This window comes from Periophthalmus magnuspinnatus, chromosome 1 (genome assembly GCF_009829125.3).
Source record: "Periophthalmus magnuspinnatus isolate fPerMag1 chromosome 1, fPerMag1.2.pri, whole genome shotgun sequence".
Lineage (NCBI taxonomy): Eukaryota > Metazoa > Chordata > Actinopteri > Gobiiformes > Gobiidae > Periophthalmus > Periophthalmus magnuspinnatus.
In genome coordinates this window covers 27,986,477-28,014,264 of record NC_047126.1, presented here as the reverse complement: position 1 = coordinate 28,014,264, position 27,788 = coordinate 27,986,477, and the positions used below count along the sequence as shown (strand labels likewise).

General features: G+C 37.7%; 1 protein-coding gene across 1 annotated transcript; it reads left to right on the top strand.

Annotated features, from left to right (window-relative positions):
* The first annotated feature begins 1,004 nt into the window (after window positions 1-1,004).
* Window positions 1,005-26,720, top strand: zgc:154142 (uncharacterized protein LOC555481 homolog). Its single transcript, XM_033975906.2, has 25 exons — window positions 1,005-1,161; window positions 2,752-2,882; window positions 4,310-4,403; window positions 6,195-6,335; window positions 6,835-6,932; window positions 8,729-8,855; window positions 10,395-10,607; window positions 11,799-12,014; window positions 12,656-12,796; window positions 13,368-13,610; window positions 14,151-14,336; window positions 17,825-17,934; window positions 18,031-18,125; window positions 19,407-19,684; window positions 20,559-20,722; window positions 21,078-21,261; window positions 21,366-21,584; window positions 22,279-22,413; window positions 22,520-22,741; window positions 22,994-23,176; window positions 23,352-23,464; window positions 23,799-23,893; window positions 24,376-24,665; window positions 25,311-25,471; window positions 26,263-26,720. The coding sequence occupies exons 1-25, from the start codon at window positions 1,038-1,040 to the stop codon at window positions 26,455-26,457; spliced, it is 4,158 nt and encodes a 1,385-aa protein (XP_033831797.1). The 5' UTR covers window positions 1,005-1,037; the 3' UTR covers window positions 26,458-26,720.
* The last annotated feature ends 1,068 nt before the right edge of the window (window positions 26,721-27,788 follow it).

Genomic DNA, 27,788 nt, shown 5'->3' with positions numbered 1-27,788 from the left:
CATATCCGGTTTTGTGTTTTGTTTCATTCACACATGTTTAACACACAATCCTTGCATATTTAGGCCAAGTTCTTCTCTCAAATAGAAAACACTTGTGACCCCCTTGTGATGTCATGTGGTAATACAGGAAGTGCTCCACTGTGTTTTGAAACTCCACACACCTTCACTGGAATCATATGGATCACTTCTGCCCTGGAATTTCTAATCTCTACTAAAGGTAAAAGGTAACTGTTAACTTGAAACGTATCACGTCATGACACATCACAAAGTGGAACAGAGCATTTTGAGCACTAGGGTTGAAGAAAGACTATTAATAAAGGATTACTCAAATATGCGTGACATAAGAACATTATAACACGGCTTAAAGCTCACAAGAATCAATTTGCGTAATATAGGATCTTAAAAAAAGAAAAAAAAGAATGGGTTTTCTTTTGTAAAAAAAAAAAAATCACAATGGACAAAGATGTGACTGTCATAAAAACCCATGACTCTATGGAAAAGTACGCTGACCATCGCTACCTGTCCGTACACTGTATAAAATGTATTTATAAGGAACTACGACGACAGACTGCCTGAATATCTCACTTGCCTGTTGAAACTTTTAATACAAGATCACACCATTGTCTATGTTTGTATTTTTCTGTATTTTAAACAGGGCGCCCATGAAAAGCAGAGTCTGAGTGCTCTCATTGGGCTCTCCCGGTCTAAATAAAAAGAAATAACATAATCAATTCCAAAAAGCATATTAGATGTACATACAAAATAGGGTCCTCGTCAATACACCTACACGGCTTTTATCAGCTTTTTAAGAGAGCTGCACTGAGTCATTACTTTCCATTTTGTATAAAAATAACTATAAGCCATAACAATAAGGGGCTATAATTACATAAAAACAATATTATCTATCTAGCCCAGCGTTTTATAGCTCATTGCACCACACGTATGGAGTTCAAAGGTCAGGGATCTCAAAGTCCAGTGGCACCCGGCCTTGGTAATAGGATGCAGTGTGGATGTGAGGACAGCAGTAGTGTGGAGCCATGGGGAAGACTACAACCACGCTGGAAAAATGTCTCATCTTCCTTTTCGTGGGGATGACCTGCGCTTGCATCGGCCTGGTGGCGGTTTACTTCACTGACAAACCTGAGCCCACCAAGGAAGAAAGTAAGTTTGGGTTTGAAAAAACTCTACATTTAACAGATAAAGTCACATCTACATAGACGACAGTATTTGTAGGGTTATAATGTTGTTTTTGGTAGATACAAAAAAAGAGAACGATTTTATTGCAAAGAGGCAAAACAAAAAAAAAACCCCAACAAATTCTGGTGATTTTAGGAGTCTTGAGTCAGATGTATCCCTGAATTAGAAGATCTTGATTTTTTTGCAATATTTTTTTTGCAATAATTTGGGTCACTGTATGTACTTTTGATAAGATAAAAAAAAAAATCTACTATCAGCAAGAAAATTGTTATCTCAGAACCATAGTACAAATTGCAATACACACTCAATTGATAACTATATATGGCCTATAAATTAGTAACTGTACTCACTTTAATCATTTTCACAGTTCCAGTGAGCGAGTGAAAGTTAAGTAAAAGTAAAAAAATAAAAAATAAATAAATAAATGAATGTATTGACCTACTTTCCAAATTGCATTCAGAAGGTCATTGATTTATTACAAAATATTATAGTGTAATTATGAATGCGTACTTATATAGTTAGTATTGGCCAGATATTCACAAAATTTGTTTAGGTACTTTACGTTTATTACATCAGATTATGTATAAAATATCTAAAAATATTTAAAAATCTGTGAAAAAAAATCATTTATTAAGAGGTACACACTGCACCTGTCACCTCTACAGCAGCCTTTACTCTTTCCTCTGTCTTGAGGGCAATTTCACATTTCATTAGGAAAACCTATTTGTTATATCGCTGCAGAAGTGAAAATGTTTGGTGTGAAATAGGGCTGACTGCTTGTTACCGACTCCCTGCTCCCTCTGCCTTGTTTTGTTTCGCCTAATTGAAGACGGGGAATTGTTTATTTTGCACCAGGCGACTCTTCATGTGGATGTGGCTAAACCAATTTGCTCTGAGCGTTACGAGTCATCCTAATTTATTGCACAGTAAATATGAATAAAGGTGCACGTGACTAATGTGTTTACATCAAGACTCTGTTGAATATTTGGATCAAATTGACATATGAAACAGTATATCTTCATTTTATAAGCGAGGCCGATGCATCTTTGTCACACGTCATAAAAAATGCATCAAATTAATCTCAGGGTTATGAGTTGAAGTGAACCTGCTGTATCCTGTGGGTTTCAGAGTGATGAAATATTAGCACTGTTACCATAGTAATTAAGTATTTGAAATAGGGTTGGGCGATATGCCAGAAAATTAACATTACGATTTTCATAGAGACAGATCACGATGTCGATTTTATCACGATTCATGTTTTGTTTGCATCATTTATATAGTCTTTATACAGGTAACTGAAGCTATCGACGTTTACTCTTCGCTTGGTTGGTTATTTCCACCTTGTCACTCATTCAGAGCATGACTAACGCTGACCAATACAAGCACGTGGTGGAAAATATCTGGTTTTGAGCATAAAAAAACAAAAACAAAACAGGGACTCACGAAACAAAACAGCATATCGTCACATGGATGAGATCACGATTCAATTTCTATCATCCAGCCCTAAATTGAAACTAATAATTGTATGTTTTGACGAGACGTGTCTGTTGCTAGTCCTGCCATCGGGCTGCGGAGGTCCCCAGGAGTTGTCTGCAGAATCTGGCACCTTCACCAGTTGGAACTACCCCAACAGCTATGATAATGGTATTAGCTGCTCCTGGCACATCACTGTGGAGCCTAACAAGGTGACAAACACACACACACACACACACACAGACACACGTACACACAAACCCCAATCCCTGTTTCTCCCATCACAAAATATCATGATCATGAACCAGATTAAAGATGTGGAAAAAGGTCCCCAGGCAGTACACTGTAGTAGATGCCTTTATGCAGCATCTGGCATTCAAGTGCACTGGAGCTGTCAGTGGAAACACATTGGCTTTGTTTATGTGAGGATGAGGTGGACGAGATGGGACTAAATGGGTTTTATTCACGTGATGTGATTTGTTGCATAATTCCATTTTTTGACATTTGATTTATTGCATGATCTAGTTTGTAATTAAAAGTGGCCTGAGAAGGATTGTTGAATAGTTAGTTTGTAGCACTGTTTTCGTTCAGCCCTGTGCCAATGGCCTTGTTCAGCCTGAGTATCCAGTGGGAGGGCTTGTGCCCAGATCATGCAATAAATCATGTCAAAGTTGAATAATGCAGGAAATCATATCAAATAAATGAAAAAAATGCCACCTCATTCCTCTTATCCTGACATTTACACTTGACTTTTGTACTTTCCTCATGATTTTAATATATTCAGAATTCAATAATTGTCCAGAGCGGTAAGAATACTGCTTAAAACAAATTAATTTTGCTTTTGAACAGTTTAATTAATCCAGTTTTACACACTTGTAACTACTACTCTGGGTCGTATTTTTAATGCGTGCTCTTACTTTTACGTTCACATTGATCACAGGCTCCTGAATACGTGTTGTTTACAGGCATTTTGTGTTTTTTTCTTGTTTTCAGACTATCTTAAAACATATTCGGCAGTGTTTGCTAAGGTGTGCATTGTATAACCATGGCAACTGCTGAAAATTCCACTGTAGACATACATGTAGAACACTGCCAATATGATGTCACTACAAAGTATGAATAGGAAAAAAATCTAGATGTCTACAAACATGTCAGATTTGGGGGGGATTCGTAGTTAATGTTTCAGTCTTCTCTCAAATGTTAATGCTCCTGGGGTTAGTTACAATGTGCACTCGACCTTTTAAACACACATTGTAAATAAAATCACAATACCTGTCAGAAAAAAACACCATTAGATTTCTTTTCCCAGCTTTTATTTCCAGTTCTCTTGCTGCTAATGCTACTAATGCTGAATCCAGGCTATAAATACCATCCCAAGACCTTTGAGAAGTGATTGCACTGTGTCTAGTCTCCCAGTCTCTCCTCTGATTGTTGGGTGAAGTGTCTTATGTGAAGCCAGGCAGCGTGAGACAGATGGAGGAGTGCACCCTTGTTCAGGACAGATGGCGGCCTTGTCTCTTTCATTATCCTTCTCTCTCATCGCAGCACCCAAAGGAGACACTCAAATCTTTAGCTTTGCTGGGTCTATGGCAGATGCATCGCTCCCTTTGTTCCTCTGATTGAGTGAATGTTGTTACAGGTGATCCATCTGTGGTTCGAGGAGTTTGCGCTGGAGGAAACCCAGCTCTGTACAGGAGATTTTGTCACTCTGCGAGATTCACTGGGAGTCATTGGTAAGGCCTGCAGACTGGGAATAAAGTTAAAGCAGAACTAAGTACCTTTTTTTTTTTTTACCTCATTAAACGTTTTTGTCCTTGTGATGATTAAATTTGTTCTTCTTTCTCTGTGTGGAAAACCAGCCTTGCAATATGGCAGACACAACCCAAAAAGAGTTTTCCAAGGAATCCCTGGCTCTTTTTTAAATATTTGGCAACATTTTATATGACTATACTGACTTATTTTAATAAAAAAGACAGTGTATTGTCATGAGGGAGCAGCAGGGGGAGCTTTACCGCTGAAAGTTTCTTCGTCCTGCTTTAAACCTGATAAACGTCAATCTTATCTGTTACTTAAGCACATTTATTACACAGTAAAATGGCATCTGTGCACAATTTATGTCATTTGTCAACGTTATTATACTACTATTATTACTGCTACAATATAAGGTAGCACTTCCAGTCTGTTGTGGTCTGAAGTCTATTGCTACATGTTATGAATCAGCTTCCTGCTTAAAACTAAAGTGATTTTTGAAAAACAGTTACATAACTTTTTTTTTAATCCTACATGTGTGAATAATTGCAAATAAGTACAGAGCAGTGGATGGGCATAGGATATAGGGATGTAAAGATATCCAAGTGTTATCACAATACTTATCTCAAGGTACGACACATATTTATTTATCTTGCAAGAACACTACTTTTCCTTTTAAAATCCCTTCAAAAGACTTGGTGAGATTTATTACTGTTATAATCCAGTAAAAGTGTTTATTAACAATTATCTTCATGCTGTTGACACCGAAATAGAGCAAAGGATCCTGGTCTATGTAGTTCCCTCCGTGTTTTTTACCTGCTGCAACAAAGCAACACATTAAAGCAAAGGGACTTGTAATTGGATATTTTGTAACAGTTTATGATATTACTGTAAGACTTTTGACGATACAAGATCACGATGTTTCTGTTATTGTTACGTACACCCCTAACAGGAGATAGATGAAAACAAATTGAAGCACTGAGGCGTCAAATGCAAGAGAACATTACTTAAACATGAACCCATCAAAATTAAACTCTGAGTAATCTTATAGTGAGTAACATGGCTGAAAGCTCATGAAAGCTGATTTAACATAATTTGCCCTCCAAGGAACTTAATAAGTAACAGAAAGCATTCATTCAGAACTAACAAACAGCCAGCAGGCCGTGCGACTCCCAAAATAAACTAGAATCTGATCATCCATCCATGGGACGCTTCAACCAGGACGGTGCTACTGTGCGTACTCCTCCATAGCAACTGCACTGTATTAACAGGGCTGTGCAAAAATATCGAAATATCGTGATAGTAAATTGGATGATATGGTATCGATATAATCAAAAATACCCAAAAAATTGTCTTACCTCTTGTTTAGAGAAAGGAAACTTGTTTATACATTTGACATATTTACTGTCTTGATTAAAATGGTGTATTTGATATTAAGTACATGTAGTGGCTTTAAGTATCGCAGTTTTAGTAGTTGATAGATGAGCGTGTATAAGGTATGGATAAGCAACAGTTGTATGTATTCTTCTAGTTACTAACATACACTAAACAAAACGTAAATAGGGTTGTGTATTAAGTAAGGAGCCGTATAGGAATTGATTTGAAATACATCATAAGATATCGAAACCGCACTGTATCAGATTATGTATCGTCTCAACAACCGCCCAATGATGCCAACCCCTAACCATTACGTCATCATTACTATTCTCACTGCAGCGTCCATCTTTATAATAAAACCTGTATGCATTTGTTATTACTGTACGTCGTATTTGCAGGTAAATACTGCGGCTACTCCAAACCAAAGCCAATCGTATCCCTGACCAATCGCCTGACTGTGTACTTCGACACCAATGAAAGGAAGACAGACCAAGGATTCAAGGCTCATTACAAGGCCGTGGCCCCGGAAACTGCGGCAGGTAAAATGATAATACAAAATTACCTAGATTTTAGCATAATGCACTATTCTGCAGTTTGACCTAGATAGTGGAATGAATTGGGCTGTGCAGACCAGATGGAAGTGGAGAGGGGACTTATGGGGCATATTGGCTCGTGTATCCTTATGACTGAAATACATTTCGTACTTCAATTTGTTCAAAAATGCATACACAATCCATTCTTTTATGTATTAAAAAGTTAGTTTTCAAATCACAGGATAAACTTAACTACTCATTAGACATATACTAAAGTTAGGACAGCCTATGTGAACGCTTTTTTTTAGGATATGGTACAATGATAATATAATGTAAATCAAATTGAATGAAATTACCCAGATTTTAGCATAATGCACTTCGCAGCTCGACCTAGATGGTGAAATAAATTGGGGTGTGAGGAGGGGGCTTATTATGATGGCATATTGGCTGGTGTATCCTTGAGGTGCTCTGTAATGCTGAAGTGCCCTCTCCATCTCGCTGCCAGAAATAGCCGGAGCCGGTGGTTTTCTCCAAGGTGACCTGGGGAATCTGCAGACCCCAGGCTCGCCGGGGCAGAACTACCCACACGATGCGCTCTATCAGGTAGGCTAAAGTCCGCACACATGGACACGTGAATGTAGCCTCACGCTCCGAGGGCCGGTGGCTGCGTGTTGCCATTAACCTATACAATGGGACACAATGCACTTGCTGGAAATAGCCAACACAAGGGCATGATAATGGGTCTCAAAAAAGAAAGTAAAATATATTACGTATATTTTGTGTGGATAAGAGTTTAAAGTTCACACAGAGATACAGCCAAATTAATGAACTATACCACATGTGTCAAACTCAAGGCCCGGGGGCCAAATGCGGCCCACCACGTAATTTTATGTGGCCCGCAAGAAGATAAATTAAAAGGCATGACTGTCATTTTAAAATAAGTCTATACTGCTTTAATGTGTGCACTGACAATAAACTAATGAGGTATTCCCAGCAAGAGTAAATGAGAAATATTTGCAAATAATCATCACAAAATGTTCATGAAGAAGAAAATTGTTGGAAGGAAGAAAGGTGAAGGTGAATACAAGTTTGTGCTTTGAGGAGAAAAACCTGTATGTTTTTTGTGTTATGAGGCGGGGTCGGTAAAGTCTACCTCGACATTCGGTTACATTTAGTGACATTTACACTGCCGCACAGTTACATCTGGCCCTTGATGGTGGCCATTTTGCTGATATGGCCCTCGGTGAAAATGAGATTGACGCCCCTGAACTATACAATTTCAAATTATGCCAGGTAAAAGACAGAATCAGTATAAGAAAAAGAATAAGAATTAAAAAAAGACATCCTAAACAGTGGCAAACATTTCAAAAAATTTGCTCTGAATTATTGTCAAATATCATGTAATAAAAATTTTATATAAATGATTAAAAAGAACTAACTAACTAAAGCCCCAAACCAGAGAAACTCAATGTCCAAGAAACACATCTGTCCATGTTCCATTAAGCAATCCCATACAATTTATCATAGTTATGAAACTAAATTAACCTGAGATTTCCGTTGACTTTAATTAGACAAAAACTAAAACTAAATCTTGATTAAAACAAGGTACTTCTAATCATGAGCCATACTCCATCATACACCATCAGGTATTAAAGATCCTTGGCATTAAAGATATAAATTATAGTACAGAGCTGACAGTGGATTATTTGTTGTGAAAATTTTAAACAATAAGATAAGAGGAAACCCACTTGAGAGAGATAATTAATGTACACAAGCTGAATAATGGTTGCTAAGCAGTCAAGATGGACCGTCAGTGAGGCTGTCAAATTCAATTCATGTTAAACACGTGTGAATGAAACAAAACACCACAATGATTATGTTTTTGATGAAGAAACAACATTATAACAGAGAAAATCAGAAAATAGTATAATATGCGCCCTTTAAATATGAAACTGTAGTATTGTGACAAGACAATAACACAACAATATAAGGTTAAATAGACAGAACTTTTTTTTATATTTGGGATAAAAATATTCTAATTAGATCTATACGGTCGTTACATCAATGCCAGAGAGCCAGTGTAAAGGCCTTGTTATTTGTCCAGTTAGTGTCAGGCTAGGATGGGACTGCTTGTTTTGGATATGGGGTCATATGGTGTTATTTTGCTGTCATCATGATCTCATCTCGCCCCACTCAGCCCGACAGCTCACCGTCTGTCCAAACAAAACACTGTGAGCAGAGAGACAATTATTTATGAATTACACTCAAACAAAATGCACCACTTGTTTGAGCCCAGATGACCGGAGCTAGTGCCTAAGAGGACGCGAGGGCTGTTGTTATAATAATAAAACAGTGTTTTTAATGACGTAGTGCTAATGATTGTTTGGCCTGTTTGACAGTGGAAAATTACAGTGCCGGCGGGTGAACGGGTCCGGCTGACGTTCACGTCCTTTGACCTAATCCCGGAGGTGTGTGGGGACTTTGTGCAGGTCTATGATGGAGATGGTGCCGGCTCTTCAGTACTGGGTATGTTAAAAGTATTAGACAACAACTACAGTGAATCTATGAGAAATTAGGGCTGTAGTCGACAAAAGACATGCCCTGCTGATCGAATGGTCAACTAAAAGGGGGCGTGGCAAAAGCACTCAAAAATATTATGTATCTATATGTACCTGACTCATCCTGCACTTTAACTGTTTATGCAGAGATTCAAAATATGTACAGTTCCCATGAATATGTTATCGCTTTGCCTAAAATGTTCCCCAGTATGGCATTAACATGTACATCACTATGGAGACAAGCAAATGACACCATCAGGCCAAGTTACAGGTCAGATCTGTTCTAGATGTTTTTCATGGTATTTACACCAGTAGTTGAATAAATGCAAGATAAATGGATTTAATGCTGTACTGTGGAACAATAATATCTCCATGAGCAGGTGAAGGACCATTCTCCAGAAAAGTTACATAGTGGAGCTTTAAGTTAGATAGTTTAAGTTAGATTAAGTTGTATAAATGTGTCAAAACTCTTCAGGCCAGTAACATTCAAAGACCCATTCCTGCAGTGTGTTGCCAATGAAGTTGCATTTTAGTCAAATAGTTAATCATATTGTTATAGAAATAAAAGTATAATATGATTAGGGACATCACAGTGTATATTTTTGTGTTACGACTAATGTGAGTAAATCGACTCACGATTATCGACATAACAGAACAAAAGTGAATTCTAATCCATTACCACTCCTCTACTTATTGTGCTATAAACAGACACATAAAAAGCACTACACATTAAGGTTTACTTTCTAGAGTATTGATACTTTGCAGCTGATGTCATCATCATTCCCTGAGGATGTGATGCTAACTAGAGGCATCGCTCTGTCTGAAGTTCTATTACTCAAATTAGGCAAGGCAACGCACAATTCATACCCAAAGTGCTTTACAGAATAAAAAAGACATTAAAATCACAATACAGCAAATTAAAACATAAATAATCATCATAAAATTAAAGGAGAAAAGAGCAGAATAAAAACCTTTCAGTCTTATGCACAGCTAAACAGAACTGTTTTGAGCCTGGATTTAAACAAAAAATTAAAAATTTGACTTTAATGCTTTAATTTGTGCTAAAGCAAATCTCTCACAATTAAAATTAGTCACAAACTATTAACCATTAGCCAACAATTTTTCATTTAGCCACTCTCACTCCTTTTTGTTGAAACACCTAAACTCATATTGATCACAGGCTGTATTTTAAATCCATTTTGTATTTTTTCTTCAGTTTTCAGAAGATCTTACAACTTTTTTGCTAATGTGTGCATTGTGTCACCATTGTACCACTGAACATTCAACCACACAGCTACACGTAGAACACCCCCAGCATGATGCCACTGCAAAGTATCAGTAGATTGAATTGAAAAATAACATAATTTTGCTTTAAAAAAAAAGTCACGATTATTACGTGACATTATTACGATATTATATTTGAATACTCACGATTATCGATTAACCTAATAATCTTGACATCCCCAGATCTTATTAATAAAAACATGTTCAATACTTGTTTTAATAGGTAAATTCTGTGGCGGCACTATGCCCAAGCCAGTGGAGACAGTGATTGGTAACACAATGGTGGTCCGCTTCAAATCTGACAGCACACTGAGCTCCAAAGGATTTGCTGCAACTTTCACTAAGTCCAGCCTGCCTCCTCCTGTGATCCCCACTACTACAGCAAAACCAGTCACAACAAAACCAAGCACTTCTGCACCTGGAAACGTCACTTCTGGTAACTATGTCCCCTAGCTATTTTTTCACATTGACCCTTGTGACCTTTAAGCCATGTTTGTTACCTCCTCAAAAACACACCTGGAGTTGTGTTTTTTATCATTCACATATGTTTGGGTAACACTTTATTATCAGTCTGTCTACATCTTCAAAGCCCAAAATGCTCTGTTCCACCTTGTGATGTCATGAAGTGGTATTTTTCAAGTTAACAGCTTCTTTTACCTTTTGTTCAGTAGCGATTGTCAACTCCAGGGCTGAAATTATCCAAATAATTCCAGCAAAGATGTATGGAGTTTTAAACACTGTGAAGCACTTCCTGTATTACCACATGACATCACAAGGTGGAACAGAGTGTTTTCTGTCTGAGAGAGGAACTCAGCCTGAATATTAAGGGTTTGTGATAAAAAAAAAAAAAATAGTGTAATATGGATCCTTTATTAAACTATAACCTATGTACAACTTGTCCAGTCACAAAAAACTGTTTATAACCAGAAAATATAGGCAATAAACAATAATACTGAAACTAATTTATGCCTCTGACACAACAACCCTAAAGCAGGATTATCTCTAAAAAATATATTCTAAATGTACAATATTGTTAAAATATGAGCTGCAATAAATAAATAAATAGCTAAATGAAACACCTTAGTAATTAGGTTGCATCTATAATGAATGAATGTTATTTTTCAGCCCCCTACAGCTCAAATCTTATCAAAGCAGAAAAATGACAAACTTTCCTCATTAGAGCAGTGAAAACGTGCATACGATAAATATTGACCCCCCCAAAATTATAGTCCCAGCTATAATTTATTAAACAATAAGTCAATATAGTAACATATAATGTTCTATATGGAGGTTTCATGTGTAGTACTAGCTGTAAACACTGTGCTAAAATAGTTAACAAATGGATATAAACAACTTTCTGTTTCCGGGAGCTCCCTCCTGAGATTGCCCTGTTCAGCATTAGATTAAATATATTGGCAGACACAACACTTCTCTCCAGTGACCAATTAAACCGCTACATAATGAACCTGATCATAGAGCAGTTGTGCAAATATCACAGTAACACAACCCCCATCCATTAGCGCATTACATGAGAACTCAAGTAAGTAACCGCTGGGGACTGAAGAGCTCGACCAGTGCAGGGACAGTAATGAATATGACTAATGCTGTTTTCTTTGTGATTTTGCAGGCTGCGGTGGTCCTGCTCTGATCACTGGGAGAAAAGGAGTCATACACTCCCTAGGGTTTCCAAATGCATATCCGGCACATCTGAGGTGTAGCTGGAACATCACAGTGCCCAAAGGTTTCATGGTCAAACTGCAGATTACAGACATGGCCATCGCAGGAGAGATAGGCCAGTGCAAGGAAGACAAGCTGGTCATCTCGGACAAATTCAACACGCTAGGTAGCGAGCATCACTTTAATTTTCTATATTTCTTCTATAATGAAATAATAATATGAAGTAAGTATTACGTATCTCACCCTGAACTGTCTGTGTGTAGCATGTGGTCATAAATCGATTTACCACCTTCCCTCCATTGGTCATTAACAGAGGGGACTTTGGTGCTCAGTGCAGCCTGTGAGGTGACCTCTCACACTCCACTGTATCTTAATCTCTGTCAGCTCCAATAAAATACTTGATTAGGATCTTCTTTGCAACGCGCACAGAAAACTATAAATTAACTCTCCTTGTTATTCAGTTCAGAGACTGCAGTGGAGCTGATACTGCTTTATCTAATGCTGAGCCCAAGGACTTAAGCGCAGAGGTGCAAGTGCATGTTTTTGTATTACACTAGTATCTAATGGTGCCTTTATTCTAACAAAGCAGATTTAGCGAATACTGTAAACTGCACTGTATATAATTTCTAAATTTACTGTCAACAAGAAAGGACATTGTTTTCACAAAGATACTTGTGATTAACAACCGCGCTACCTGACGATTATGACAGCAAGTTGTGATAATTGGATCCCCATCCATCAGCTTTCTGCTGGGTTTTATTAAACAGGGCTTACAGTATTGTCTTTTGTCTCTAATCCGTGTTTTAGGGACTCATTGTGGGCACCTGCTCCCCCCTGTGCTGGTCAGTGCCAGTGAGACAGTCTCTGTCACCTTCCAGTCTGACAGCCGCCTCACAGACCGCGGCTTCTCTGCCAAGTGGGAGGCTGTGTACCCCGAGGATATCACAGGTACAGGCCCACACAGACACACAGACAGAAGCAAATATATGCACAAGAATAGTAGCTCAGAGGGATGCTCACCTGGGGCTGATGCTTGAAGCAGCTCAGCACCTCACAGAGACCCTCCATATAACATCCTCTGTCCTCTCTCCTCTGTCACGTGTGGAGACAACAGCAAAGTCACTGCATGAAGAGCGTAACACTACCAAAGGTCTGCAGCAGTGTACACAGCATAAAGCAACAGATACAAGTCTTATCTTCACGGTGGTTATCAGGAAGTGTAAATGTTAAATGTCCCATTCACAAAGACCACCAAGTTATTTTATAGTGTATTTGTAGAACAAATCATATGAAAATAAGATCATTTGTTTCAGAAAGCGTGTATGAGCAAAGCAAATCTGGGAACCATGTTAGATAATTCAACGTAGCACACTTTAGCTTTATGAACTTGGTCGTTCCTTTTATTATTACCAATAAAAAGATGGTCTAAAAGTTTGATCACTAAAATCAGAAGCGTAAAAATGATTTGCTCTGTAACCCAGTGCAGTAATTCATTGTCTGGAACAATTTTGTGTTTCAGAGATCCAGGGCTGCGGCTTTACCTCCACAGAGCAAACTGGAATCATAAAATCCGCCAACTGGCCCATGAATTACAAAGCCAATTCTGAGTGCATGTGGAATATAGAGCTTCCTTTGGGGAAAAAGATCTTTTTCAATTTCACCCACTTTGACCTCGAAGCAAAAGACATCTTTACATCCAAGTGCTATGACAATGTAATGCTTTACGATGTCAACACAGCAACTAACAAAATACAGAAATTTGGTAAGTAGTAATATTATTGTTTTTTTTATATTCAATATAAGCCTATTTATTATTGATACTATCCACATGATGTCCTCAACATTCCCTGGATGTGTGATGCTAACTTAAAGCACTGCTCTTTCTTAAGCTCTGTTACTCAAGTTAAACTTTGATCTGAGATTTGTTTTAACACAATCTGATCATAAAGAACTGACTTAGTTAGAACAGATGAGCTGATTTGTACAGTTAAAAAAAGCCCCTCTCAAATTGCAGTTCAGTCACAGACCAGCTAGCATTAGCCAACAGTTTTTCAGTTAGTCACTCTCACCTTTTTTGTTGCAAATCAAACACCTAAACAGATCCATGAATGCTCGTATTGATCACAGGCTGCTGAAAATGTGTTTTTTAAATCAATTTTTTTCATGAATTTGGCAGTGTTTTCTAATGCATGCTTTGTGTCACCTTGGTAACTACTGACCATTCCGCCATAGACATACATGCAGAACACTCCCAGCATGATGTCACTGCAAAGTATCAATTATTCACTTTGTTATTCACTAGGTCAATTCTGTGGAACTAAGATGCCTGGAAGTATCCAGACTGAAGGAAACCGCCTGGTCGTCCGCTTCAGTTCGGACTTGTTCACTGAGGCAAAAGGCTTCAGGGCTCATTGGACTACGAATCCCAGCATCCTCCCTCCCACTGATCCACCCGCCCCACCAAACCCCTGGGACGGGATCCCTATAGGTAAAGTTAGTTTCAGTTTTTTCTCAAATATGCAGAGATGGAGAGAGTTGGCAAAATTTGCACTCGAGTAAGAGTAATGCTACTTTAAAATATTATAACTCAAGTAGAAGTAAAAAATAGTGACCCGTACTCAAGTAAAAGTAAAAAAAAACATTTGGAGAAACTAAAACTTAAGTAGTGAGAAACAGTTTGAATGTAAAATGCATTTAAAATAACATCTATGATTAATGAGTTAAAGTGAGACCTAAACTCCACCCAACACTACATTTCAAATAGAGCCAAACTGACAGAAAAGAAGAGAGCGAGGCAGGGGGTGGGGTCTAGGGGGATAAGGAACAGTGCAATTGGTCTAACAGGTATCCACACTTCAAACTCCGCCTCTGCAGCCAGGTGTTTGTAATCAGAAACACCTGGCTGTAATCAGGGCAGTCTTGCGTGATGTCACCAAGCACTTGAAATTGCAGAGACCATTGAAGGCAACACATTTTTGATCAGAAAGCTGCAAATTTACCTATTTAGCACTAAAGTTGCCAAAAAAATGGACTAGGTTCAGTAAATAATGCTAATGAAACGCCATATATACAGTTTAGTAAGGAAAACACAAAAACATAAACGTACACATAAACATATATAGACACAGAAGAAATCATATCTGAGGGTAAAGTATAACAAGACCAAATTGTTAAGCTTGTCAACATAAAGCTTTTTTTACTTAAAGATTTATATTGGGAAGAAAAAACAAAGTACTATTACTTCAAGCAAAATATTATTCAAGTAGGATGAAAGTATGGAATCAAAAACTACTCTGAAAAGTACAATTTCTAAAAAAGTTACTCAAGTAAACTGTAACTGACGGCTACCAACCTTTGCAAATATGAACCACATCTGCTCTTCACAGATAAACACATATAGAGGACGGTCTGGTTTGTTCAAGTGAAGAAATTATGTATCTATTTACAGAGATAAGTAAAAAATTAATTTATTTTTGCAAGTAGATGTTTTTATCATTTTGCTAATTAGAATTAAGTGAAACGTTTTGATTATCTGGAGCGAGCAGCCGGTAAGATAAACCAAATTTACAAAGTGCTGTCAAAGCGTTATAACAAACTTCTCCAATGGGAATGCTTCTGATTAGCAATGCAGTCTGGATGAGATATTTTAGGCACCCAGGACAATGACGCTGTCACCTGTTCAAAGGCTTACGGGGCTAATTGTGACCACAGCAAAGGATACTCAGTTTGGGGATTATGTAGGTTATCTGCAGACGTATCCAGAAATAGTAGGTGTTGAAAGTTGCACCGTCACAATCCTCCAACCATCAAAGGCATTAAAAGTCTCCAGTTATAATTATAGCGATGTTTTCTTTCTATTTTGGCCAAAACATAATTTCTCAACTGTATAAAAAAGTATTGTTGTTGTTATTCTTTTATGTGATGTTTCTGTTTAGTATTTTAATCTTATTCTGAGTATATTTTAATGTCTAGTTAAAGAGGGGGTATTAAGCTAAATGCCCCGTGTTGTTCCCCACGACAATTCTCTAGCACAAAACTGACACAGCAACTTGATAAACCTAATGCGATGTGCAGTAGATCAGCAGTTTGATTGTGTTGTGATAGTGCTCTGAAGGGGGAGTGACTTAACACGGGGAGCAAAGGACTCAAAACATCTAAAACGAAAGGGAAACTTGTTAGTACATTGTTTTCGGTGAATATAGCATTTTCAAAACAATAACAGGTAACATCTAAATCTAAATGTGTTATGTGTTAGCAGTTAATACCCCATAAAAGTAAAACATCCCCTTTTTAAAGATGCACTATTTAACTTTTCTGTTGAGGGCGTGTCACCTGCTTGTTTCAGTAGAGATGTTACTGCTTTATCTGGCATGTTACAGAGTAAGGCATTAAACTTATCTCCGTGGAGGCAGGCAATGAACAACATCAGATGTGACAATTTACAGGCCCTGCTCTCAGTAAGAATACATGATTTTCAAAGCATTTTTCTAAATAAATGAAGTAATGAAATAACTGAATGAATGCTAGATACCAGTAGATACATTTAATGCCATACTGTGTGACATTCCAGGCTAAACAATAAATAATAATCTCAGTGGACACAAGCAAGTCACAAATCACCAATAAGAAACGACTGAGCTTTTTCATTCTTATTTTACTGCTGTTTTTATACTTTCCTGTAGAAGCAACACTGCAATTTCCCCATTATAAGACAAATAAGGGCTCTCTTATCTAACCTGGCAGACAAATGAAAAAAAAAGAACAAATCACACCCAATTTACCAACTTCTAAATTAAAAACAGTTATAAGAAAAACCTTTGTCTCAGTAAGCCTAGACCTACATTGAGTATACTGTGTGTCCTTTACGATCTCTGTCAATATTCACACCTCTGTGCACAACTCCTTGAGCGCTCAGATGTGTCGTAGAACGAGGCTTGATGTGCTGGGGGGATAACATGAAGTGGCATGGCGCTGGCTGCCTGTCACACAGTTTTGATTCCTCACTCGATGGTCCCAGGTGGCAAAGGGCACAGCCAAGACAATCGCATAGACGCACTTTTATACATGGACCCTGCTGCCTAAGGGGATTCTCTCCATCAAGGCCGTGGCTATAGCGGCACTGTGGATCAAGAAAGATTGTTCATAATGGGCTATATCCAAGCTACCCTATGTTCAATATATAGTTCTGGGAGGATGATTCAATTGGATTTGTAAAAGGTAAACCCACACAGATGATGAATAATGTTAATAATTGGGTATGCCTTGGAGGGAAAAGACGTTGCACTGACCAGAAGACACAAAAGAAAGAAACTTCGAAAAACAAAACATAATACAAACTCTACCCTAGTTTATAAACTTGCATAATATAAATCAAAATGAAACAACCTTAAAGGAAATGTATGAAACTGATAACAATTCTAATGCTTGGTTGGAAATGAGCTTCAAATGAGTTGCAGTTATAATGCTGAAATCCAGTTGGTTTTAACCGAAAAAGACTCTCTGATCTGAATCCTCGCTACCTAAACCCCAGCACCTGCAGCCAGTCATTAATCAGTACATGACGCATGGCCTTTCCAAATACCTTTACAAAAACAAAACGTGAATCTGTTTTCTATCTGCAGTTTTAAACACTGGAAACCCCGGTCAAACTGTGATTGTATTAGATTTTGAAAATAGTAAGAGCGTAGGATACATACAGTTCCTTTAAGTATACTAAAAATATAAAATAAATGTGTTGCGCATTGGCTTAGGGATTAGAGATTTAGGTTATGGCACATTAGCTGGGCACTTTGCTGGCCTCAGTGTTGTGAGAACATTTTCCATCTCCGACTGTTTACTGAATGTCTCTCCACTCTTCAGGTTCTGTCTCATATAGCATAAGAGCAATAAATACATAACACATGAAATAATCAATAATACAGCTTAAATATGTATACTTTTCAGCAGTTGTAATTGTTTTGTGTTTTTTTTTCCCAGACTGGTCAAGCACTTGTGGGAAACCAGCTATCCCTCCTTCCATTACGACACGCATTGTAAACGGGGAGCCAGCCAAGCCCCACTCCTGGCCCTGGCAAGTCTCCATGCAGGTGAGAGTTGTAGCAAATATGCAACAACTTACGTCAAATTACATCAGATTTACAAAATGGAATCCAGGTTATTTATGTAACTTTATCTCTTTATAGGTTTTGCCAGATTCTCGACCCACGCATGCGCACATCTGTGGTGGCACACTTATTCACAAGAACTGGGTGCTTACAGCTGCCCACTGCTTTATCAAGTGAGTAGTAGGGTTTTCAAAAAGTATCAATAATAATATATTAATCAATACTAAAACTTGTATTGAAACTAATCATTTGAGCAGGTATCGATACTAAAAAAGTCACATTCACAGGGCAGAAATGAAACTTTCCTGAATAGCTTTAGAATGATCTTGAGCCTTACCAGAAGTATAAGACACATAGACTAGTATACACCCATGGACCACTATGGAACCTAATTGGACGACTGAGGGATTACACAGATATAAGGCCACATGGTAATATAACAGAAAGTACAGTTACTTAATAATGAAAATGACATTCTATTGTCTAAATAGTGTGTTTTATTATCATTGTGCTTTCAGAATGGGTATTGAGTATCAGTCATTCCTTAGTATCGAAATTGACACAGTAGTGAGCAGCTGCATAGACTTCAACGTCAACAGGCCTCTTCTTGAATTATTGAACATTCCCATTAGTCCTGTTGTGGTGATGTGGCTTTAGGGTTGTTATATTGTTCACAAAGGCTTGTTAGAAATGTCTCAACAGTCACCTTAACTGATAGTCTAATAGGGAGCGGTTTAAGCAGACAATCTGGAGACATTTTAGTGTACACGAGGTTAACCACTGCCACAAATTAATTAACACGCATATATATATATATATATATATATATATATATATATATATATATATATATATATATATATATATATATATATATATATATATATATATATATATATATATATATATATATATATATATTTCAGCTTTGGAAAGAACGTATTTGACAAAGCGATGACATTCAATCTTCTTAATTAAACTTGACCTAAAAGCTCAATTTGAAAATATTTTTCACCCCTGAATACCTTCTTATATTCTTATTTAATATTTTTTTCCACATCCATGAATGCAAAATTAGGAACATTGCCATAGTGGTTATGTCTGATGAGGAAAATCAGAAAATAGTGTAATATGGGCCCTTTAAGGTAAAATTAGAACATGCTAAAAGCAAGTACACAGTTTAAAAGTAACAAGACAATAGATAGAAATCACAATCTCTCAACGAGACAGACACATCTGTAAAAGATGATAGTTAAAACACATAGAGGTTATGAATGTGAAAATAGATAAACTATTTAAAATAAAATATTATGAATGGGAAGTCCCCAGAATGTCTGAAGCTGAAACCCATGAATAGAATATATAATAATTCATTGCATTTTTCTGACCTAATCTTGACCTGCATTGCGCGCTGTAACCACAGTGAATACATTACCCTGTCCTGTCATTCATAGTTATGCGGATGAGCTCCATCGCTGGCGCATGTGCCTGGGCAAACACAACCTGACCTTCACCGAAACCACAGAGCACTGCTTCAATGTGAGTGGCATCTACCGGCATGAAGGTTTCAAGTACCCCACCGTGCCCACTGTGGAGTTCGATATTGCCCTGGTTAGACTGGATGGAGAAGTTACCCCAACTAATGAGATCTCCTACGCCTGCTTGCCTTCAGAAGAGGAGGTGCTGCCTGGAGGGAAAAAGTGCTATGCGACCGGTTGGGGCGATGAAACAGGTGCTTTATCATCATTTCCTGCAAAGGGTTTGTGGCAGGACTATTTAGAATGGATTTTTAGAGAGAAGTGTGCCCTCTGGTGGACACTATGGTAGGTAAAAACTGTTAAAGAGGGGGTACTATACTTCTATGGCGTATTAACAATAACATATTGACAAGTTTGTGATACTCCACTCATTCCCGCATGGGAGCATAGGTGAAGTAGGCTTGTGGGCCGAGCACTGGACAGGATTGTTCTGCTAACCATAAGGAGGGTTTAAATAGGGCCCAGGAGAAATAGCTTAATTACTCAAACATGCACAGATGACATCTAAAACCTATTCAGGCATGTTTTTGATGAGGGAACAACATTATAACATGCTAGAATGCTCCAAAAAAGTTGATTTTGCTTAATACCCCATTATACATAGACATTGTTTTTTTCAGGTACCTAGTATTGAACTATAGTACTGACCAATACGATCATTACTTTACATTTTGTTCAAGGCAACCTGAAATATTGAACTAAACTGGCTTAATAATAGAAACCGTTAAATTGGCTTCCTGTTCAAAAATGTAGAACTGATAGGCCACACCTCCTCATACTGGAATTTCATCACAGTAGACTGTGTATTGTTATTTACATGTTTTTACTGTTAGACTTTTTTTTTTTTTTTTTTTTTTTTATTATAATCCCAACTAAGGACAGGAATGCTGGCAGGGACAGGGGATATATGAAAACAGAAATTTGCTGAATGCAGGACAATACAGGATTATTCAAACATGAACAAATTGATAATACAATATTACGAATATTGTTTAAATGCTGTTTAAATGCTTCTTAAAGTTGATTTAGCATAATATGTCTTCTTTAATCTATATTGTCTTGTTTCAGGTGACTCTCTGAATGCTAAGCCCTCCGAGGTACTAAATCAGGTCGCGCTGCCCGTGGTCCCGTATGACACATGTAAAAGGATGGACTATTGGTGGTTTCAAGTCAAGACTTCTATGATTTGTTGCGGCTATACTCTTCCTGATGAGCTCAAGTCTGTTTGTCAGGTAAAGGTCAAGACATAAAATGTACTACATGACATTTCCTAGTTTAGGGGTAAATGCTTAGTCAATACAACTATGTCTTTCAATAAAGACGTACCAAAATAGTACATGTGTACAAAACAACATGGAACTGAAGACTAATCTGGTTTCCAAACAAAATTAATAATTTGTTTTTCTGACCATTAGTGTCGTATCAATAAGATCAAGAAGGTTTTCGTTTGACTCCTGAGCCACCTGGGCCTTTCAAATTTCCAATGGGGCCAATATAGTGCTCTTTAACTTTAACAAAATGGTTACAAGCGCATAAAAAGGTGACTTTACATAATACATACATAATTACGATTTCTTGTTTTCACAGGGAGATTCAGGTGGTCCTCTGGTGTGCCAAGATGCCCCTGGAGGTGCCTGGGAAGTTCATGGCATCACTAGTTTTGGTCCCATTGGATGCATCATGGACAAGAAGCCCTCTGTGTTCACACGCACCTCTGCCTACCTCCCCTGGCTTGAGAATGTCATGCGCAGGGACATCTACAATGAGCAGAGTATGATGGCAGATGATCCATAGTGTCCCAATTAGCCCAAATCTAAATATAGGGCAAAGTCGAAGATTTTTTCTGTGTTTTCTCACCTTCTGTACTCTGTGCAGCATCTGGCTGTGGTGGGCCGAAGGACATGACAGGCACAGCGGGCACACTGTCCTCTATGGGATTTCCTGGCGGTTACAAAAACAAAGCTCGCTGCCAGTGGAACATCAGGGTGCCCGATGGCAAACTGGTCCACCTTCACTTCCAGAACTTCTCCCTGGAGGAGAGCAATGGGTGCATCAACGACAAAGTCAGGATCACAGACCAGCTGGGAAGTTTAGGTAAAGTTTTTGCATTGTCTTATTGCTGTAATTATACTGATAGCAAAATGTAACTGATATATTATAACGTCCAAATACAGGATGCAGTAAATCTAAACCAAAATCACATCAGAGCTGGACCTAATCTAAACCAGGCCTATTACTGTCACTATTAAAATTAGATTTGCTCATGAATTGTCCATGTTAGACAGTTTCTGAAGACATATTTGCAATATACTGAGCAGTTCTAATACCTGTGGCAAGATGGCTAATTACCTATCACTGTTGCCTAACAGTAGAGTGTCCATTGCACAATAGGACAACCAAGCCTAGCTCAAGATCTGTAGATTGGGAAGGCATTGGCTCAAGATTTAGAGCAGCGGTCCCAAAACGAGAAAGTCGGAGAACAGATTTGTGCTAGGACAAATTTCTTTACTCAGTGCACCTAGAGTCAGTGTGGTATGTGCCTGAGTGTTCGTTGTGGTTGAAGGAGCTCATCAATCTGCCCAAGCTGTGACTACAATAGTATCTCATCACCACTGAGTAAAAGCGAATAAATAATGCAATATAAAGGGCTTTGTGTGTTTTGAAAGATGCTATGTAAATCCCATGCATTGTTATTGGGGATCAGTTCCCAGTTGTGGCGCCACTGCTTCTCATAAGTTGTTAGACATTATTGACACTTTTTCCTTCATATTGTTTATGTTTTCCTCAGGCACCCACTGCAGCCATATAACCCCTCAGGACATAGTCAGCTTTGGTAACACACTGCACCTTAGCTTCTCTTCCAATGACAGAATAGTGGACACAGGTTTCCATGCCACCTGGAGAGCTGTGGATGCTTCCCAAGGTAAGGCCTTAATGTAATGCAGTTTGTATACGGGTGTTTGTGGAGCCCAAAATCCCAACAGGTGGAGATGTAGTAATCAAACATGTTTTTTTTTCTATTTGTCAAGCACCATGTGGAGGCAGCTTCAGCTCTGAGCAGGGAGAAATGACGTCTCCGAACTGGCCCAATGACTATGCAGCCCAGTCTGTTTGCACATGGACTGTCAAAAATCCCAGTGCATCAAGTATCCATGTGGTGTTCACCCACTTTGAATTGCAAGCTGTGAACATTCTTGGCAAATGTGTGGACTATGTGGAGATTTTTAATGGAGCAACTATGACATCACTAGGTCTGTTTTGGTACTACAACTGGATCAGAATTAAACTAAGACTAAACCAGAACTAACTCTGATGAAACTGGTCTAAAGTAGAATTAAACAAGGACTAAACCAGGACAAAGCCAGTTAACAATAGAAATTTCATAATATTAGAAAGATAAGCCGTATCAGATCGTTTGAGTGAGCTGGTTGAAAAGCCCTCCTCTGTAGAGGTCAGTGTGGTTGGTTCACTGTTACAGAGGGGATCTGCTTCTCATTATGCAGGTCAGTACTGTGGATTTGCCCCTCCAGAAGCTATTACGGTCCCTGCTAACAGTGTGCTCATTCGGTTCGTCAGTAATGGAGCCAATCAGCAGAGTGGTTTCCGTGGATACTGGACCACCAATCCTGCCATTTTTCCAACTATTGCTCCTCCACCTCCTAACCCTTGGGACAACATCACAATCAGTAAGTGTTATAACACTCGAGAGAGATATGTGCTTTTCAGCATACCAACAGAGCCACTGTTTGTCCATATTTTTTTTTAATCATTTTTTTTATCTTACAGTACATACATAATATATATCTAAAACAATAAAAATAATAATGAAAATACAACCTAAAAGTACATTTTATCTTTCAGCCTGGCCTAAAGATTGTGGACATCCTGCGATAAAACCAAGTAATGCCACTCTGAGGGTGGTCAATGGAGTAGAGGCCGTGCCCCATTCGTGGCCCTGGCAAGTTTCTATGCAGGTGACCAGTATTTTTAATTGTTTTGTTTTTTTTAAAGCATCCAATATTATGTATTATGTATGTTTTCATCAATACTCATGCATGTTTGAACTGTCAAGCATATTTGGGTTCGCTAAAAGCAATTGGCCTCACTGCATGATGTCATTAGGTGGCAATGTTTTCACTGGATCAAACTTCCGGTATTTCCTTAATACTAGCAGCTATTATTTCTAGGATTATTTAAACTTCATTTCTTAAAGTACCAGTGTTTTCTCCATTGTAATAAAGCCTTGAAAGTGCATATTAAAAAACATAATTTAAACTCAACATATTAAAATAGAAATGTATTTTCCAGGCTACCCCTGTGTTGCCCATCCCTTACATGCATGGCTGTGGAGGATCACTAATTCATGAAGAATGGATTCTCACTGCTGCACATTGTTTCATGTTGTAAGTGTATCTACATTTGAACAATAAATATATTGGACTAAACAGCTAAACTCTGCCCACAACCACATCTCAAATAGAGCTGCTAAACAAGGCAATATATGGAGGATTGAAGTGAGTGATTGAGCGGGAAGGAGGGGCGGGGTCTGGAGGTATCAAGAACAGTGTGATTGGTCTAACAGGTATCCTTCAAACTCCGCCCCTGCAGCCAGGTGTTTGTACTCAGAAACATCTGGCTGTAGTCAGGGTGATGTCACCAAATATTGGAAATTGTAGAGGCTATTGAAGGCAGCACACATTTAGATTTAGATTATTGTTACCAGAAAGCTGCAAATTTACTAGTTTGCATTAAAATGGACAAAAAAGGACTAGGAACAGCTATGCTATTAAAACACATATACACAGTTAAGTAGCAAAAAAAGTTGATTTAGTGTTTGGTGCCAGTATTTAAGCATCATTTTTATTCTCCCCTTTCGCCGCCGCAGCCCTCTGAACAAGCCCTCCTTTTGGCGCATGTGTCTGGGGAAGCACCACATGAACTCTTCGGCAGACGTCCCATCAGCGGAGGCCTGTTATAAGGTGGACGGCATCATTCGGCACAAGGGTTTCGTGTACGAGCAGGACAAGACGGACATCACCAACGACATTGCCCTGGTCCACCTGTCTGAAAAAGTCAACATGAGCAGAGAGATTAGCCCCATCTGCCTGCCCAAACCCGGGGCTGTGATGCCTGCTGGGACATCTTGCTTCGTCACAGGCTGGGGGGATGAAAAAGGTACATAAACATTAAAGTTAGGGTTGTCAAAAGTATTGAAAATCAGGTAATAATTTTGAAGTAAAATTATCAAGTAAAAGTATCAATGCTAAAAAAACATATAAACACAAGAAAAATTGACTTTCCTGAGCTGTTTTAAAATGATCTTTATCACTATCAGAATTGGTATAAGACCACGTGGTAGGATACAGAAAGTACTATTATTTGGTGTTGAAAATTACATTTAATTCTCTGAAGAAAGAAGTTTTTTTTTGTTTTTTTTCATTATCATTGCGATATCGAAATCTGTATCAAGTCTATTTCCTAGTATCAAAACAGAGTTTGAAATTTGGGTATTGCGAGAACACTAATAGGAGTTGTGAAAAGGGTGTGGTAATCAATGGTAAATAATTCAAGAAAAAAAAAATAGAACATAAAACTGCAGTTCAAAAAAGGTTTCTTGAATGTTAGACAGAAGAAATAAGAAATTAATAAGTAACAAAAGGGAGTCAAAGACCTCCTGTGCCACCTTTTCTCATTAGAAATCTGTGGGATTAATTATTTTGCAGATATCAATACAAATAGTATATACAAATAGTGTTTATTTTTCATCTGAGACAACTGCTGTACTTATATTATACTTTCATTTACATTATGTGCTTTCAGGAAACCTCTTCCCCAAAGTGGCTGAGCAGCTGAATCAGGCAGCCCTCCCTATTATAGATTATCCCACCTGCAGTAAGCCAGCGTATTGGTGGGACACACTGCATCCTTCTATGATCTGTGCAGGATATGAGTCTCCTGATGAGCTCAAGTCTGCCTGCCAGGTAACACAATGCTCTTTACACAACTGAAGAAATAAGAATAGTTAGACTGAGTTATAAGAGCTGCTGGTCATATTATGTGTGGGTATTTTAATGATGGGGCACAGTGTGGAGTTGTTGTTTGTGATCAGTCAGCCCTGCACATTGCACTCCAGTTTGCTCTGATAATTAGATGGAAAGAAAATTCTCCAAGGACAAAAATGCCTGCAGATACAACGGCATTTTGAAAGCTGTGGATTGCAGCAGTTACAGAATAATTATGTTCCACGATGGACAAAATAAATGGATCAAATGTGTAGTTGTTTATAAAAAAAATAAAGAACTGAAAAAGTTCATTTGAAATACTTGAGGTAGAGGTGGGTGATTTACATTTTCATCTTCAGTATTCAGACAACATTTTAAAGAAGACCTATTGTGCTTGTGTCTGCGATATAGTTATAATCTATGACACCCATAGATCATTATGTTATAATTTGCACATTTTAAATCACAATATTCTAGAAAATGCCGAACATGACCAAATTATATTAAAATAGGTAAGGGTAAACCTTGTTCAGTTTACGTTTTCAACAAGTTTAGAAATTTAATAAATTCATTATTTATTACATAGATACAAGATGCACGGTAATATAAATTAAAGTATTGCTATTTAACAATGAAAATCCCATTCTGTGTTTTTTATTTTCCTCTGTATCTTAATCGGTTTTGAGTATCGAGTCTATTCCTTACTATCAAAATCGAGTTTTAATACCATGGCAACACTAATTGCTCTACCTCTTTGCCCTGGTCCTCAGGGTGACTCTGGTGGTCCTTTTACCTGTGAGTCTGCCACCTCGTCCTGGGAAGTCCATGGCATCGTCAGCTTTGGGCCTCAAGGCTGCATCAAAGACAAGAAGCCCTCTGTGTTCACCCGTGTGTCAGCGTTCAGCGACTGGATAGAGCAAAACATCAAGAAGTTTATATTTGAGAGAACGATAAGGTTTAACTAGATCACTTCTGAGACATTTCATAATTATTCCTAGGTATATAAAGAATTATTAAGAAAGTTGTAATTTAAAGCAACACTGAGACTTTAACATCATGGTTTAACTAAACATAGTGTGCAGTGTATTCTATAAGAATGCTTCAATCTAGATATGCTTTGCTGTGTACTAGGGTTGTCAAAATATCAAAAATGACATAAAAATCGATACTAAAACCAGTATCGAAAAGACCCAATTTAACAAGTATTGATACTGAAAAAAAAAACATAAACACGACAGAATTTGGGTTTTCTTGAACATTTTTTTAAAAGTCTTATCAAAACCAGTGTAGAACCACAGGGTAACTAAAGAAAAAAACTAATGTGATGTGCTGAAAATACATTTTATTGTGTAAGTGTTTTTCATCATTGTGCTATCGAGTATTGAGACTTTTCCTTGTATTGAAATCGAGTTTGAAATTAGTATTGTAAGAACACTACTATTAATATTACGTATTCTACCATTCTGATGAATATAAGCTACCCAAATATCAACAGTGTGAATGTGCAGAATCCTGAAAACTGATGCTCTATTTTACTATACTGTGAACTAGGATAACGTGTTTTTATATCTTATACATTACTGCAAATAACTAGCATAAAAGCTACATCTTGTAAATGCACAGAATATAATGTGTAAATCATTTGGAATAAAAATGATCCAATTTTTGTGAAAGATTGGTTATTTTTTTGTCTTGATTAGTCTACAAATTTCTAATGCATTACGTATAATCTATTAAATTAAATAAAAAAATTTTAAAAGTTGTTTCAAACTGTTACAACACAATATTGTATTTAAAGGTCCATGTGAGATTTAAGCCATGTCAGAATGTTGTTGTCTCATCAAAAACATACCTGGAGTTGTGTTTTGTTTCATTCACATGTTTGAGTAATCCTAGTTTATTAGTCTGTCTACATCTCCAAAGCTCAAAATGCTTTGTTCCACCTTGTGATGTCATGAAGTAGTAGTTTTCAAGTTAACAGGTACCTTTTACCTGAAGTTCAATACACATAGGCAGTTCCAGGTCTGAAAACATCCAAATGATTCTAGTGAAAGTGTATGGTATTTAAAAACACAGTGGAGCACTTCCTATATTACCACATGACATCACAAGGTGTGTTTTCCATTCGAGAGAAGAACCTAAATATGCAGAGTTTGTGTGTTAAACATGTGTGAATGAAACATAATAAAACTCCGGGTATCTTTGTGATAAGGAAACAACATAACATAGATCAGAAAATCGTGTAATATCAGCTCTTTAATATCCAGCCTCACGTAGTATTTCTGGTTTCCTCTCA

Coding starts and splice junctions, on each gene's coding strand:
- zgc:154142 (XM_033975906.2), top strand. CDS start 1,038: ATGGGGAAGACTACAACCACGCTGGAAAAATGTCTCATCTTCCTTTTC. Junction 13,611..14,150: donor TAACAAAATACAGAAATTTG/GTAAGTAGTAAT, acceptor GTTATTCACTAG/GTCAATTCTGTGGAACTAAG. Junction 14,337..17,824: donor CTGGGACGGGATCCCTATAG/GTAAAGTTAGTT, acceptor TTTTTTTCCCAG/ACTGGTCAAGCACTTGTGGG.